This window comes from Phaseolus vulgaris, chromosome 2 (genome assembly GCF_051622355.1).
Source record: "Phaseolus vulgaris cultivar YP4 chromosome 2, ASM5162235v1, whole genome shotgun sequence".
NCBI classification, from domain to species: Eukaryota; Viridiplantae; Streptophyta; class Magnoliopsida; order Fabales; family Fabaceae; genus Phaseolus; species Phaseolus vulgaris.
Window position 1 is genome coordinate 17,355,496 of NC_143499.1, and position 16,880 is coordinate 17,372,375.

General features: G+C 38.4%; 1 protein-coding gene across 7 annotated transcripts; it reads right to left on the bottom strand.

Moving 5' to 3' along the window:
- Nucleotides 1-7,466: 7,466 nt before the first annotated feature.
- On the bottom strand, nucleotides 7,467-16,668 carry LOC137810813 (Early-responsive to dehydration stress protein (ERD4)). 7 transcript variants are annotated; one of them, XM_068612264.1, is made up of 11 exons: nucleotides 16,164-16,668; nucleotides 15,325-15,645; nucleotides 14,995-15,150; nucleotides 14,777-14,840; nucleotides 14,347-14,556; nucleotides 13,673-13,864; nucleotides 13,226-13,524; nucleotides 11,659-11,935; nucleotides 8,973-9,248; nucleotides 8,131-8,364; nucleotides 7,467-7,988 (listed from the first exon to the last, which is right to left on the bottom strand). In XM_068612264.1, the coding sequence occupies exons 2-11, from the start codon at nucleotides 15,603-15,605 to the stop codon at nucleotides 7,833-7,835; spliced, it is 2,145 nt and encodes a 714-aa protein (XP_068468365.1). In that variant the 5' UTR covers nucleotides 15,606-15,645; nucleotides 16,164-16,668; the 3' UTR covers nucleotides 7,467-7,832. The 7 variants fall into 7 exon arrangements, 6 of the variants coding, with proteins under 6 accessions (XP_068468365.1, XP_068468366.1, XP_068468367.1 ...); XR_016518484.1 differs by lacking the exon at nucleotides 11,659-11,935 and having other exon boundaries at nucleotides 16,164-16,660; XM_068612265.1 differs by lacking the exon at nucleotides 14,995-15,150 and having other exon boundaries at nucleotides 16,164-16,660.
- Nucleotides 16,669-16,880: the final 212 nt, after the last annotated feature.

The window sequence follows — 16,880 nt, forward strand, 5'->3', positions numbered from 1 at the left end:
CCTTTCTGGATTTTGAAGAGAAAGATTCAGCATTAGATTCTTCTTTGTCCATCAAGACACTCATTGGATTCTTGTGATACTCTTCAAGGGTATTCCACATTTCTTTGGCTGAATTGCATTTTGAAACCTTGAGCAATTCATTAGGATCAAGTGCAGATACAATGATGTTCATAGCTACACAATCAAGATGTTCTCTTTCAGAAGAAACATTTTCAGATGTAGGCATGCGATAGCTATTTGTAATAACATTCCAGATTTTTCTATCTATAGATTCAACAAAGAATTTCATTCTTATGCACCACAGTTCATAGTTCGTACCACAGAACATGGGTGGTTTGTTTAAAAAGGCACCTTCACCAAAAGAAAACTTTTCAGCCATTAAAAAGGATTTAGGATCAAAACTTGAATAACTTTCAAGAACCTTGCTCTTGGTGCCAATTGTTAGGATTAAAGGGCTAAACAAGAAGGGAGGTGAATTGTTTAATGAAAGATTTTCGCAAAGGATTGATTAAGAATGAGCCTTTAATGAATTACAGAAAGGAAGATCAGAGCAGCCAACAGAAAAGAGCAATTAAAACTATTAACAAAAAAACAATCGATTAATATTTCGATATAACCAGTTGTTTCTAGCACGATGTTAAAAGCAAGTATAACAGTCTACAAAGCAAGAATATCAAACGGTTGAAATTATGAAGTAACCGGTTGTTTATGACAGCAAAACAAATATCAAACAGTTATTAAAGAGAGAGAGATAAAGAGATTCACACAAGCAAATTATACTGGTTCATTCACCCCTGAGCTACATCCAGTCCTCAAAAACTGCTGAGAATTTCACTATGTAATCAATCACAGATTACAACACATACAACACCACAAAGAGGTGACTTTGAATCCCACAAAGCCTACTCACCCTCTTTGCACCAGCACACACCTTAAGCCAGAATCACACTGACTTTACAGGATTTTACATACACTTTTACAATATCAGAATTCAATTACAAGAAACTAAGTAAGAGTAGATTACACCTGACTTCAGGAAATCACAGGGCTCTTGGAATTACTTCTTGAACACTTGCAAAGCCTCTAAGCAATCTTGCAAAAACTCTTTTAAAACTTTTCTCTCAAATCAGATTTTAAATCTTTCTCATACTATTTAAAAGGATTAGGGAGAATACATTTTATAGCTCTTAGATATGATCGTTATAGTCAGGTAATCACGAGCCAAAAACAGTTTGAAAAGCCAACAAAAAAGGTTTAACTGATTTTTGAAAAGTTGTTGAAGATACAGCAATCAACCGGTTGAAATCTCGAAATAACTGGTTGAATGGTAAGCCTGTTGGTCAACCAAGTCAAAGTTAGTTAAAAAAACTCTCAAACATGCTATGTGTCAAATAACTGATTAAACCGTGAAATCAATCGGTTGTTTATCACTTAGCTACTCATTTTCTTTTTCAAACAAGATTGTTCTAACTAAGCTAAGTTTTTCAAGAATGATATAACATAAAATTCTAAACACTAAAAACTAAACCCAAACAGCAGCAACACAACATCCAAGCTTCTTCACAGATTTGAGGTCATCAAAGCCTTATGTTCAACACAACAGTCACATTAAACTCAGAAGACCGACCGACACTCAAGATTTAAGACTCTTTCGATCAATTCATCCTCGAGTCTAGGGGGGCAATTGTACTGGTATGAGCCGAACGATCAATACCATGGCTCGACTCCCACAACCGGGTTGACCGAACGGCACACGCCCGTATGGGCCGACCGATACCTTCGGTCCAATTGCGCTCAATCAAGGTCAGTAAAGCTAAACCATCATTAAGAATTAGGTAATACACCTCTAAGTACGATTCACCTCACTAATCCGGTCAAACAAGGTAAGCCCATTAAAATAATATAAATAGTGCACATTCCAAGAAGTAAGTACGTCATTAATTACTGTACTCTGACATCTGAGTGTCGAACCCCCCTTTGCTGACTTGAGCGTCGGAGTGCCTTCTGCAAGTACCCCCATTCGGTATTCTCTAGAAGACCGAGTGATCAAGCAACCGAGACCGGAGGATTAGCGAGGAGTTTAAGAGAGGAAGCTGAAGCATTGACCAACCATCCAATAGGAAGGAGGAAGACGAAGTTTATCAATAGTTTTCTAGATCCCATCTCCATAACAAGAACAATATAGCATAACTACTATAACTAACCTCCATAAATCACGCCTAAACTAACATAGAAGTTACATATTATTAAGCTTAAAACATAATTTAGGTATGCTTTTCAAATGAAACAAGTTAAAGAAGAAGTTAAGTTCTCATGCACGTAGTCATCTTAATGTCACCATGTATTCTAATATAAGATAAACACACTTAAAAATCAAATGATCCAAAATAGTCATACAATCGAAGAACCTTAATAAGATTTGATCAAATCAACCCTCAGATAGCAATTTTAATTTCTATTCATGGAAGGAATATAAATTCAAACTTAAAAATATTTATTTATTTTGATTAATTAGTGTCCAAAAACACTCTTAAAAAACTATCAAAACCATATGTCTTTCAACCTTTTGAGAATTATTCTTGTTCCTGCCATTTGACCTAGCGCAACGTGTTGCCTCGTCACGATCTTCCTCACCAGCTTGACACCACGTGCCCTTCAAGTCCACACCACAGATAACCTCTCTGAGAACCTGAAAACACAAGGTGGCGCCTCTGCGGTCGGTGGCGCTCCGACGCTTAAGTCAGTGACAAGAACACCCAAAAACTGAGAGAAAACTATACTCTGTAGAACCGTACTAAAGTGCACTCAACCTAGAACAATGAGCCGTAATGAAAAACGTACCTCTGCAAATTCTGTTAAGTTTACCTTTATAGCTAGGTTTTTTGTCTCTCCAGGTAGTTACGCTTTGGACGCGTGGCTCGCATCCAACCCTGCACGTGTCACCATCTGGGCTGGGGTAGCAGGTAGTACCCAGCCCTACACGTGTCATCATCTGAGCTAGGGTAACTTGAGCGTTATTTCTATACTGCCAACCCTACATGTGTCATCATCTGGGATGGGGTAACGTGAGCGTTATTTCTGTGTAGTAACCAGTCGCGCGGCTAAGTCTCCTATTCAAGGAGTAATCTAGCACGTAATACACTCTGCAACACCACCTGACAATGCGAGTATCAGATGCAACAAAGTGCACCATCTTTGTGATATCGCTTGTCGCAAATGGCTCCTTACTTATTGCTACGCCATCCATGTTCTAGCTTGAGGAAACCTTGCCACCAGCGAATGTCCACTCTGGGAGTCCTGCCGCTGATGGGCAAGCTGTTCCCTTCAACCCACTCGACCTTCACGCCCCATGCTGTCGTAACAATCGTCTTACTGAACTTACACGCCTGAACGTATTCTTCTGAGCCTCCAACAACTTTAACTAAGTTTACTGGGAGGTCCGGTGATGTGCTCCTCGTGGCAATGTCAGACCACCTGATCTCCCATTATCTAACACGTCGATGACACACAAACCCGGCAACAAACGACCATGTTCACTATAGAATGTCGGTTCCATAAATCGGCGACTATGCTCACTTCTGAACTGTTCATCTTTCTTTCGTCCACATGCTCTGCTGAGCACGCCCCACGTAGTCACGTGCTAGACACGTCATCATACCCGATGGCTTGGCCGGTACACAAGCCCCCCAGTCTTGAGCTGCGACTTGTTCAGCGAAAAGACTAAAGGGTTGAATTTTCGGCGACCTACGTGGCCGTGCGCGTTGGCGCTAATTCTGTTCACTGATTTGACACTTCACCAACCCCTTCGATCATTCGACACGTGGACTTATCAACGACCATTATTCATTGTCGTTTGCGCTTCTCACAACATTCGAAACTCTTCGAAGCTCTTAAACACTTCGCGCCACTTCACTGTTTCATTATCTTCTTCCTCACTCCAAACTCTCGAAACGCTTCAGCGAACGCTTCGACTCCTTCAAACATCCTTTTGTTGAACGCTCTTTTGATCATCAAAAGGTAACTTTTTTCTCACTCCCGTCGATATTTGCTGCATCTTAATCGGTTTGCATCATCCATTAACTGTCTGGAGCATACGTTGTGGGATGTTTTTCTTTGCTTCGCTTTTTTTTCTGCGCTTAGGGTTTCTAACCCTCTCTCTACGAGCCCCCCTTGTTCTTCTGTCTCCTTCTTTTCTGTTGAGTCACTCTATTTACAAACTCTCATCTCTTCCCCTTTTCGTCTTCTTGCAGTTTTTCTGATGGCTCGCTCCAAAGTTACACCAAACCCTCCTCCATCTTCCCGCAACCCTCTGACGAAAACTCGTAGGGCCAACCCTTCCTCCTCCCGCCACTCCCCAAGGGATCCTAACGTCCCTTCGAGCCAGGTCGCGAGACCTGCGTCCTCTCGACCCAGCCAATCGCAGCCAAACCCGCCTCACACCAGCACAGTTGTGAGGTCCCTCCCAGACTACAAGCAACTATACCCTTGGGCCTCTTTAGCTTTGCTGGGTGAGACTTCCTCCATCAACACCGACCGCGACATCCTCCGCCTCCGGAAAGGTGACCAGGATCACCTCTCTTTCAGCAAAGAACACGACGACAAGGTATCTGTGCATCCTTGTTCTCCCGGAGAGCCTATTTGCACTGATAACCAAGGGAGCGACAACGCCCCCTTTTGCTTCGTTTACGCCACGACGTTCAAGAAGGTCAAGCTCCGATTTCCTTTCACTCGCTTTGAGAGGGAGCTCCTAACCGAGCTTGACATAGCCCCCGCCCAGCTTCATCCCAACGGCTGGGCGTTCGTCCGGGCTTACCAGATCATCTGTGAGCATTTGGGACATTCAGCTTCGGTGGATTTGTTCCTCTACCTGTTCAAGGCCAAGAACCCGGGCGATCGTCTATGGGTTAGCTTCAATGGGGTCACTGGGAGGTCCATACTCTCCATCTTCCAACAATCCTATAAGGACTGGAAAGGGAAGTTCGTGCGCGTGTTCTGCAACGACCGAGACCTTACCCTCCTCGACGAATGTCCCTTGTATTGGGTGAACAAGGGAAAGAAAGAGTCTAGCTTCAGGAGGGCTATGGGGCCAGAATAGATGGGGGAGCTCGACAGGGACTTATGTAACTTCTGGAAAGGAGTTGCCTCTTCCAACGTGACCTTGCCCACCTCCTCCATCATCACCTACGAGTTCTTCGAAGGCCAACTGGATGTCCACATAGGTTTGTCTTTAAGTCCTATCCGTGGCTCGAATTCGTCTAACCTTGTTTTTACCTTGGTGTCGTCGTTCTGGTTAGCGCATAGTTTTAACTTATTCCATGCATTGACTTACACTGCTTATTTTCCTATGCCTCATCGACTGTTGAATCTCTGTACTGGTTTGTAATTGTTGGCCTCTTTATGCAGATATGATGCTGGGGAAAGATAGGATGGCTGAGCTGCGCTCCATAGCCAAACTCCACAAACTTGCGGCGGGCTCTCAAACCGTCCCCAACTCCCTCGCAGAAATCGCCGCTGCCCAAGGCCAGTCTCCGCCAGTTGGTCCGTCCAACGCTGCTGCTCTTCCTGCCCCCGAACGAAAGAAGATACCACCCCAAAGGGCTAAGAGGAAACCCCCAGGGTCGTGTCAGACGATGAGGCGGATGAGAGCACCGAGGACGGGCTGATCTGCAAACGCAAAAGGGGAGTTACAACAGAACCACCAGCTGCCGAGGCCGCCCTTCCTGACTATGTCGAGAATCCCCCCAGCGCTTCCACTCCCTTTGAGTCCGCTGGGGACGTTCTCGCCTCAAACGCCTCGGCCGCCGAAGCTGCGCCTGAGCAGCTTGCTGACACCCAAGCTGCCACAGAACTCCCAGCCTCACCACCATGCCTCGAGGCTCCTCTCGCTATCCAACCTTGCGAGGGTGGTGGTGAGCACCAACCCTCAGCTCCTCCAACAACTCCAAGCCTTCCAGCTCCTCTCCAGGAAGCCTTGAAGTCTTTCACCGTGCACCTAAGCGCCATGGTCGACGAGTGTCTTCCCCAAATCGTCGGTGAAGGGCTAAAAGACTCCTTGGACAAGTTCGAGCTTGATAATCGCGTCCATTAGGAGGTGGCGAGCACCGCGAGAGCCGAAGTTGAAAAAAGTCAAGTGTGACATGATGATGCAAGGCTTAGAGTTCTCGCGGGTCGAATACACTCTCAACGAAGAGCTCCGAAGCGTGCACAAGGACAAGAATGAACTGTGTCGAAAACTGCACGACAAGCTTCAGGAGGCCATCGAGTTGGAGAGCAAGCTCGTCCCTCTGAGGGAGAAGGTTGCAAAGTTGGAGGAGGCCCAAAAGGCCGATGCCAAAAAGATGTCCAATCAGGAGAAGAGGTCGATTGAGAGGGAGACCTTTCTGGGAAAGGTCGAGCAAGATCGGGATAAGGCCTCCAAAGAACTGAGCGAAACTGCTGCCGAGCTTGCCCAAGTTCGCGAAGAAAACAACGGGTTCAAGAAGAAGGTCGACGAGCTTGAGCTTGAAATTACCCAGGTTCGTGAAGAGAACAATGGGTTCAAGACGAAGATCGACGAGCTTCAGCTTGAAGCTGCCCAAGTTCTCACCTTCGGCTTTGGAGCGGCTTTGGAGCAGTTCGCTTGCAAATATCCCGACCTTGACCTCTCCGAGTTCTCGGTGTACAACGAAGTGGTGGATGGCAAGATCATGCCTTCGACTTAACTTTTCCGCCTTTGAAACTCTTGTATTTAAATTTGACTTGTATGTAATAACTTTCATTCTGCTCAAACTGTTTGACATTCATGTGCATATATATATATATATAGTCTTCTAATTTATCTGTTGTGCGATCAACTGGTTTGACTGGCTGGTTTTTACTCAACTCAATGCACTTTGCACACATTGGTACTTAATTTTCCGGAAATCACCTTAACTTAAACAAACGGTTAGTCTGTAGCAATAACGTTTAACGCGAAATCACTTACTTTGCAAAAAGGCGTAGGTCGACCTTAGTATCTGAAATCTCACTCGCCCGATCTGCCAAGGGACAAGCGTATTTCTATTTCAATCTCAAGCCATGGGCTTTTAGCGACACCATTTTCCTTTTAACTGAAAACGTCCCCTACGGGACCACCCCATGACTTTATCTTTGCTCATCTGGAAGGAGAGCTGCCTTTCGGATCTCCCTCTACATTCACCGAGTCTTTAACCTGAGATAACTTAAATCATTGTTCCCTCATCTGGGGGTAGAGCCGCCTTTCGGATCCTTCTCTACCTCCCTGAGTTTTAGAACAATGATTTAGGTGGTGAGGTGTCCTCTGCGAACCTCCCCTAACCACCCTTTAACTTCTAATTTAACTGGTCTTACTAGGTCAATATTGGTGTTTCACTCAAGGGGAAAGGAGTCCCTCCTTTCCCATACTTAAGATTATTAACACCCCTGACTTTTCAGCTTCATCTTGCCTGAACTTATTGATTAAACAAGAATAAGATAAAACCAAACAATTTATATTATTTAACTAAAATAATCACCATCTTTAGTTTCATTTACTCATCTAAATGTGGCAATTAAGTAATAAACATTCCCTTTGGCAGTGACACATTATGTTTAGAACAAATATATACAAACAAGGAAAGTGATTCAAAAGTCAAGGCAAAAAGAAGTTCGTGCTTCTATGGAACTGGTAAAAAGTGGCCACTCCTTTGGAATTCAAGACTTATGTATTTGCACAAAGAGGAATATACAAGCACCTTTTGCACTATTTTGCTCTTGAAAAATGTGAATATTTCTCATCATATGCGGGAGAGAACCACCACAAAAGATCTAATATTGAACCATTTTGCCTACTAGCATTAAGCCTGATATATAAGGGGAGTCCGAAGATTGTCATTGTTTGGTGAGTATTGGAGTGGAAGCAACGCAGGGTCTTTGTAAGCATTCACCAAATTCTCATAAAACTGTGTCATTGTAGCGTCATTTTGGTCTTGCCTATCCTTCTTTATCAAACTCTGCAAACATAAACCCAAATCAGAATCAGGCCTGACATAGAATACAACATGCAAAAACCCTCTATTGTTTCAGAAATGTTAAGGGTAGGTTGGATATTGGAGAAGTATTTGAACATTCAGGTTATATTCATTTGAAATGTACCTCTGCAGAGTATGCAACAAATATGGGAAGGAATCGTTTTCGGCAGTACTCGTTAAAGAGAAGTGTGAGGACTGGTAGAGGCATTGTCAGAGTTGAGGCCATAGAAAGCTTTTTCAATGCAAAGATTCCCACCGCAATAATTTGCATGAGTACGAGAGAAAATATCATTGAATTGTGTATAACAGGCCAAAATTTCCCAGCTGTATCATACTTTGGCGCATATACATTTATGAACTGCATAAGAAATAAGCGGATCATCAAAGTGAGTTATATAGCAATGTATCAATAATCACTTTACAAAACTTTCCTCATTGGAAAAGCAGCTTAATTTCATCTTAATAAAACTATCTATCAACTACTATTATCTCAACACTTTCAAGCATCTACTTAGTTCAATTATTTGACAAAAAGTACTCCTCATCAACATCAACCTTCATAAGTTCAGAAGTACACGTGAACAAATTTTCAATTATGGACAAATTTAACAAACATCAGATTTACTTTTATGTGAAGACAGAAATAAATAATCTCAAAGATACGACTTGAAGTATGATTAATGCCATCATTTTACCTGGTGCTAAATTTATTTACTTTATACAGAATTAGGACCACAAAGATATAACTAATTTTTAGAAGCTTTGGTACCACAATAGAACATAATTATGGAAACTTAGAAATGGTTCTTAAAACCCTTTATATATTGAAAATAATTTGTCTCAATATCCAATTATGAAATTCTCCCTTGTTTCTGTTGGTAGAACCTCGTCCAGGGCATAAAATAAACTCGGAAAATATAATAGTCTTCAAACAGATATAAAAAAAACATTCAAAGAAATGCTAACCTGGTTTCGATATATGATGTAAGCAAGACAAAAGTATGCCAAGAGGAATGGCAAAATTAATGGAGCTAGGAAAAAATATGTAATACCAAGAAGTCCAAAAAAGAGGACCCTCGGAATATCCTTGTGGTATGGAATTGATGGAACTTCAAATTCATCATCGTCTGGACTTGTGAAAGGCCTTGTTATCCAACTGAAAATAAAAGGAATTACGCGGAAGAGTTCTGAAGACACGCTTGTCCATCCTTGGGTGACAACATAGGTAATAAAAAAGGATGCCTACAGTCAAACCAAAATTAATTACATCAGAAAGATAGAAATAACTTTTTGATATTATTCTAAATTGCTGCTTAGGTACATTTGGTTAGGTATTTTTCTTTTATATGTTTATACCAGCACATATGTTAGCTATTAAATGCTTTTATTCTCTCCAGGGTAATTCTTTCAATTGATACTTTCTTTAAATACAGATTTCAATGATAAAGAAACTAGCTGATTACACCCCATGTTGGACTTACTTAATTCCACTTTACTCAGCAAATTCTGATTCAGATTCTTCTGTAGTGTTTTCTACCATTTCCTTCAGCTTCTAATCAAAGTCTTAACCTTCGTGACAAACCCATTTCAAACTCCAAAACTTCTAAACTATCTCACTTGTTGCAGATCCGTAGATGTATTAGCTCTATTATATCAGATACGTGTGGTATTGTGCTAAGTGCAGATCTAGCTCAGACACAAAATACAGCTTATTTTCACATTTTTATGCGGTTACTTGGTTGAGAACAGTTTTGAAGGTTTAGTTAATGCAGTGTAAATTTTATGAGCACTTACGCAGTCTTTTGAGTGTGTTATGAGAGTAACTATCTTAGATATGGTGCCTTCAAGTAAAGTACTATCTTAGATTTGCAAAAAACTGGGCAGCATAACTACATCATTAGAATTCTGTTTATTTTTTTCTACTTTTTTGTTGCATGTTTCTTTTCACTCTAATGCATTTTAATATTGTTTAAGATTATATTTTTAATTCAAAATTTATAAATATTCATCTAAAATGTATAACACATCCCATATTTGTAACAATTGGCACATATTTTTATGAAATACGTATTGTCCAATATTTGTATCGTAGGTGCATCATAGATGAAAAAAAAAGAAACTCGTTTTCATCATGATTTTAGTGTTATGTATAGGATTGCAGAGTGTTGCAACAGAACTATAAAATAGAAAATGTAAAGAAAAGATTACAAACATGTAGTTGGGGAACCCTCCCTTACAAGGTAGCTGTTAAGGGTACAGAACCAAGCAAATTAAGTACTCTACCTAACATCCTATACTAATCTATGTGGGCTTAAACATCCCATATTACTCAACTTTCTATCATAATCTCCAGAAACTAATGTGACTAGTCAACTTTGGTATGTATAAAATAAATGATGCTTAAACGAACACTATGAAGAAGATAGTTGAATGAAACATTTCTGAGTTGCTCCAAAAAAAATTAGCTGCTATTCATGCTAGCCTCAGCATGTGAATATATAAGCTCATACCTGTCCAATTTCAATCCCTGAAGTTAAGGGATCAGATTGATTTATTAATTAATTGTAATTCACTTTTTTTTTTTCATTTGTCTTTATATACTGTTTCCGTGATTAGTTTTGTCAACTCGTTTTACTAAAAGCACTACCTCCATTCCATATCTTTTGACATTTTAGACTTCTTTAATCCCAACATAATTGATGTTTGAGAATTTAAAACTTTAATTAACCTTTTTTTCAACTATACCCTTATCTAATAGCTTCTATAATCGAGAAAAGTAAGTGTTTGCCACATAATTTAGATAGCACACGATACCCTTTCCTTTTTATCCCTACACTGACCCCCTTATTTGAAAAACATTATATTATATAAAAAAACACAGAGATTGTGTGCAATATGAAAAAACTATTAGAGAAATTTACTCTATAGTTTACTACTACAACTAATGATATATTTAATAAGGGCTTTTAATACAAATTTGCATCCACTAAATATTTCTTAATTCGTGTGCATTAACCTTAAACATCTAAAGATTTCAGGAGGTAGTATATAAAAAATCTCTCCTCTGTTATGTATTTCCATGTTTAGGTGATTTAGTGGTGAGATTAAGGAGAATCATTGACAGGCATGTTGCCATGTTCTTTCCTATATATATTTCTCTTTTTTTAATCTTTTGAATTAAAAATGTCAGATATTTCCTCCCTGAAAAATTAGCACTCTCAATGACACAGATTATATTACTAGTATCATTTTCCTTTTGGTTTAATAACAAGAAAGACTTCTGGAGTTAATTTGTTATGGAAGATTTTTAATATACAAATTACAACAAGAGTGGCAGCTGCTTAAGCAAAAGATTAGCAAATTATACATTATGTTAAAAAATCATGTCTAATGATGGTTACATTTCTTTACGTTAATGTTCTCACAAGAGAAGATATGCTGAGATCAGAAAGTTTCCTAACATAAAACGTGGTTCCATTCAAGGCTGTACCATTACTTTGATAGTCCTCACTCCACAAAAAATGGAATTGAATAGAAGTTTCATGATCCTTGACAACGAGAAAAAATGCTCTGTATTGCTATAGATTTTATGTAGCCCTAAAAAATATGTTTTAGGAAAGTTTATAGTGGATGGAGAGAAACATTTTCTAACCTGTGCTGGAACTGTAACTGCCAGCTTCCCAGGAATGTTCTTAGGATCAAGGAGGGCGCTTAGTTTGGATAGAACTGAGCCAGAAAATACAGATGCAAAAAAAACATTCCATATTGTGAACCACAGCACTTTTCTAGATGCACTCATTTCTATATCGCTGTGTGAGATGTATCCTTGAATGGAGGAAAGGAATTTCATGGCCGGAGGCACCACTTTCAGAAACAACTGAAGAATAAGACTGGGAAGGTATCCCGTCACTATTTGACTGAAAAATTTTCTGAAAGCAGATTCACAAAAGGCTCAGTAATTTTGCATTAAGAAATAAAAAATCAAATTACAAAACAAAAGTTATCATGTTAGGACCAAGTCAGAGCAACAAACTTTAAGGGACAAGGGTCTAAAGGTTCATTATAGGAGGAAAAGGGAGGGGTAAAAGGGTAACAGTATAGTAGGATGTTAGGAGAGTTAGTTAATTCAGTAATGTGTATCAATAATAAGGAATCTTTTGGAATATTTAGTAACACTGAACAGATTCCAATGTAAAACAGTAAGCTCCTCTGGGGTTACATTTGTATACATTGGTTCTTAGTTTGTGATTAGTTTTCTGTAATGAAGAGAGGAAATTCAGAATTTGTTTTCCCTGTGTATAAAATTGTTCCTTGTTAGGCTTTGTCATTTTCTACTTTAAAAATGAGGATCCTAACATAGCATGTCAGCAAAATAAAGATGTAGCATAAATAGTGGATATTTGACAAGACAGGAAAAATCAAAATCACATGCAGATATTTGACTAGAAGCTAGAAATTTCAACAATGAGTAAATCTGGAAAGAAGTTTGTCAACAGCATCCACACTGATCTTCAAGTAACTAACATCCTTTATCAATTGCAAAACCCATACATTATATCTACAACCAAGATGAACTGAAAAACAAGGTTTAGCACAAGAGTTCCATTGTGTGGAGGCAGTATGCTAGCAATCTGATTGCAATACTCCTCCTATTCATAGACATCCATGAAACACTCTTTTCTTTCAACCAACAACTGATATCATGGTTCAGAGTTCTGACCCTAGTCCGATATTTCAATTTGCTTTCTGTTTAAGAGTCTGTTTAGATGATTTAATAAGAAAGAGCTTCTACAAATTAGTTTATAAATCAACTAAGTTTAGTTTATGTAAGCTAATTTTTAACTTATGAAGAAATTTATCCCAATTAACCAAAATCAACTTCCAATGTTGTGTTCTTGCTAGGGGAAAGTACGGAGTGATGCAACACCAATGAGTCATTAGCATTCTATATAACATAGTCAAGACACCACCCCAAATCTCAAACATTATAACAATTGATATGAGGGCCTTCTTTTTTATATAACGCTCTTGAGGCTCATTCCTACTCATGTGGGACCAAACTTACACTTGGAATCCTAATATCCAGCTTACTAGTTTTATCTTGTCTGAACCAAAGTGAAATTTTCCTAATGCATTGTACATGCAATGAAGGTAATGTAGCCAAGCATAGAGAGGGGGGTTTGTCATGACCAAATAAATTAATAAACAAGTTAACTTACATGGACAGCATACTTGTCAAGAAGGGAAACAAAATTTCCAATTGACTAAGGTTGGTAAGCCCCTGTACGAATACTACAGGTAAAAGGAATGAAATAGTGAAAAGTGTACACAGAAATACAACCACCAACTTAGAAATCCATCTTCGCATGAATGATTCAGAGAAGAAAGGCCAGTACACATCGCGAGGTTCTGGAGCAAGCTCAGTAATCCAGTGGGTGGGATTGACTGATTGCTTTAAATGAAAAGCAGTTGCAGCACCCAAACGAGACCTGAAGAACACAAAGGCAGCTCGAGATTCCTTGAATATTGAACAAGAACAGAGGTTAGTAGATGTAGCATAGCATGCACTTTATAGGAGAAAAATGTAAATACTTAAATTTAAAACACTACAGAGACTACTTTTAAATTGTTTCTTTTGGGAAAAGACCTGAAAGATTTCCACATACTTCTCCTGCCAATGAAGCCTCTGACTGCTTCAATCTTACACTCTCCTCAATGTCCTCTAGTTTCTTTTGATATTCCTCTATAACATTGTCTTTTCGGCCAAAAAGTCCAGAAATACCACGATTCATACGCTTCTGCTTACTGGGATCTGATCGTAATTGAGTAACTCTTTTATACAATTTTTTGGCCTCGCTCTAGATTAAAGAAATGGAAAGATAGATATATCAGTTGCATAAGTCTCAAATGAAACAGAAATAGAAAACCAGAGCACCTAATCTGATCAACAACATAGGAGTCATGTTCTAAGTATTTAAATATATTACTTTGTATTGCTTTTGTTCTTCCAAGTAACTATCCTTCCTTCTATCATAACTAGTTAATTGTTCTAACCATGCAAACTAGCTACTTTCATTTCTTTTATTTTTCCAAGCAATCCTAAACTACTTCTATCATCTTTTTGTGATTCACTCAGAACTCCAATTTGATTTCTTTGTCAACTATAAGGGAGGGATACATCTTAATGCTTACTAACACGGATACATAGGCAATCAAAGAACAAAACCACAAAATCATGCACACCTTTGAAAGACTAAAACAGAAGTTTCCAACAACCACAAAATATAGGGGTGAAAATCAATTAACAAGAAAGAAAACTAAAATTAAACATGATTCTTACTAGGAGGCTATGGATTTTATTTGTTCGACGAACAACCACGTGTGACAGATATGTAGAAGGATAAAGCTCACTAAAGAATCTCTCAACACTGTAACTGATGCTGCTAGAGGAGGAAGTGGGAATGCTGTGAACTAAAATGGTGAAGTGATGAGGCTGTGGTTCGGAAGAATAAAAGTAAGAAATTCTTCTAGACGATATGTATTTATATTCCTGAAAATAAATAAATAAAAAACAGAAATGAGTTAAGTAATTAAATTGTTGACTCTAGTCATGTGAGCTATATCTAGTTGTACATTTCAATTAATGAAGAAAGTTACAGAGAAAGAAAAAGCCTTGTTGCATTAAGTCTGATGTACAATGCATAAAACTATACACATTGCTGAAGCAGTTACACAAAATATTTCCAAAAGCTAAGAGTTCGTGTCCTTACAAAAAAGAGTAACATGCAAGTGAATCCAGTGACAATATATACAGCACTGAAGTGAACCCATAACCTGAAACAAAATCATAAAGAATAACAATCTCATACAATTCAATCCATAATGAGTCGGCAACAAAAGACCTATGCTAAAAAAAAAACTTCCCAAGGCTTAAGGTAGCTCTCTAAAGCAAGCTCAATTAGAAAAAAATTCTTGAGTTAGTATTCACCAATGAGAGCCACTGTCTACATTTGATATAGTGAACACATCCAAGGAGTTGTTAACAAAGTCCATAATATCAATATCTTTTAGCTGATTTCCCCAACAATTAACTGGAAGAATCACAAGGATCCCAACCATCCCAGCAAAGGTAAACATTTTCAAACTGCACACAAGAAACATGAGAAATCAGTCTACAATTTAAGTAAGAGATGTTATTCAGATGCTTGTTTTGTTTCGTTTTGAAAGGATTGAATATGGAAAGGGGTGACACACAAGTTTACTAAGCAATAAATCATGAAGGTGGATGTAATATCACTTGATAAAGGGAATGATATACCTGAAGGTTATCATGCGCATAAACACAACACCATCTAACCCTGATAATGACAACAGTTCCTCCTCAGAAAGCCTCCATGCTTCTGCAACCCAACCTGCAGAAGGAATTAGTCTTTCTAAGTTGAAACGACTCCTCCTCTTGGATATTCCTTCAGCCAGCAAGCGCGGCACATAAACTTCATAATTGCTCGGTTGTTTCCTTAATATAGAATACAGAGTGAAGAACAACACACACAAAGCGGTGTTGATGCCAACAGATGTTAGTAGTGCCGACACGATCATGTTTGCAAGGAAATCTCAGAAATCAAGAAAATGGTAGCTACTGCAAGAAATACAAACAATGGAAACGAATAAACAAATATTTTTCAGATTTGAGTCCATTGCGCACAAAACACAATACAGCAAAGAACATGAAACAAACTTTGTAAATAAAGTACTTAAGGTTAAAATACCCTTTTGGCTCGTCTTATTCCTTAGTTTCGGTTTGGCCTTTAAAGATAAAAATCAATTTATTTCTTAAATAATCTCTGTTAAGACAAGCTGATTATCCCACTAGTTTACCACGCTATCTTAGTCAACTTGGTAATAAACAATGAAAACTTTCACATCATATTGGTGTTTGTTACATCAGTCAAAGTTAAAAGGGTAGTGCAACAAACTATAGGAAGAACAATTTCACTGGATTATTTGATTACAAACAAAATTACAACTATATCCTAGGTTCAATTTCCTGCATTAAATAATCCAGCAACGAAGTGATAACAGATACAATTGCGCACAAACCAATAACTAATTACTCAAAAGAGAAAAATCAAATTAAAATAAAGAAAATGATCATACTCTTGAAATAGATGTTGAGAAGCCTGAAATGAAAAACTCAGATTCTGAAACTCCCAAAGTATGAGACTTTATCACAATATGATTGGTGTAGTCTCTGAACACCAAAAGTTGAACATACCCAGATGGCTGTATTGGAGAGTTGGAACGAATAGCTGATATTATGTGGCAGGTTTTGCCGTGTTGACTTGAAGTAGAGAGTGAGAAGGAGAAACAGTTGAGAACAGAAAAAGAGTGAGAAGAGATTACTCAAACTTCGTGTTTACGGAAGAATGAAAAATACGCGTCCAAATAATACGTGTGTCAGAAGAACATTGGAACATGGACCAGTTATGCCCACAACCAAACTAAGAAGACAATTGCATCATCGTTTATCGTTGTGCAACTACTTTCACTCTGAAAGTAGAGTTACCTTAACTCCACCAAAGATAAATAAACTCATATATAGATTCTGTTCCTCAACTTTCCTAAGCTTCAAACTCAAAAAAATAGATTTTGATATGCATATGAGAAAAGATATCAATATTATTTGAACCAAATTAAAAGTTTTGGAAAAGAATACAAAAAAAAAAGATTATTTATTTTAAAATAATTTTTTGAAAGAAAAGTCAAGCCAATACTCAATTATTATCAACTAATTAAACATATTTCAAATATAACTTTCAACATAATATTGTGAAAAAAATAAATTATATAAAATTTAAATTAAAAGTAACGTGT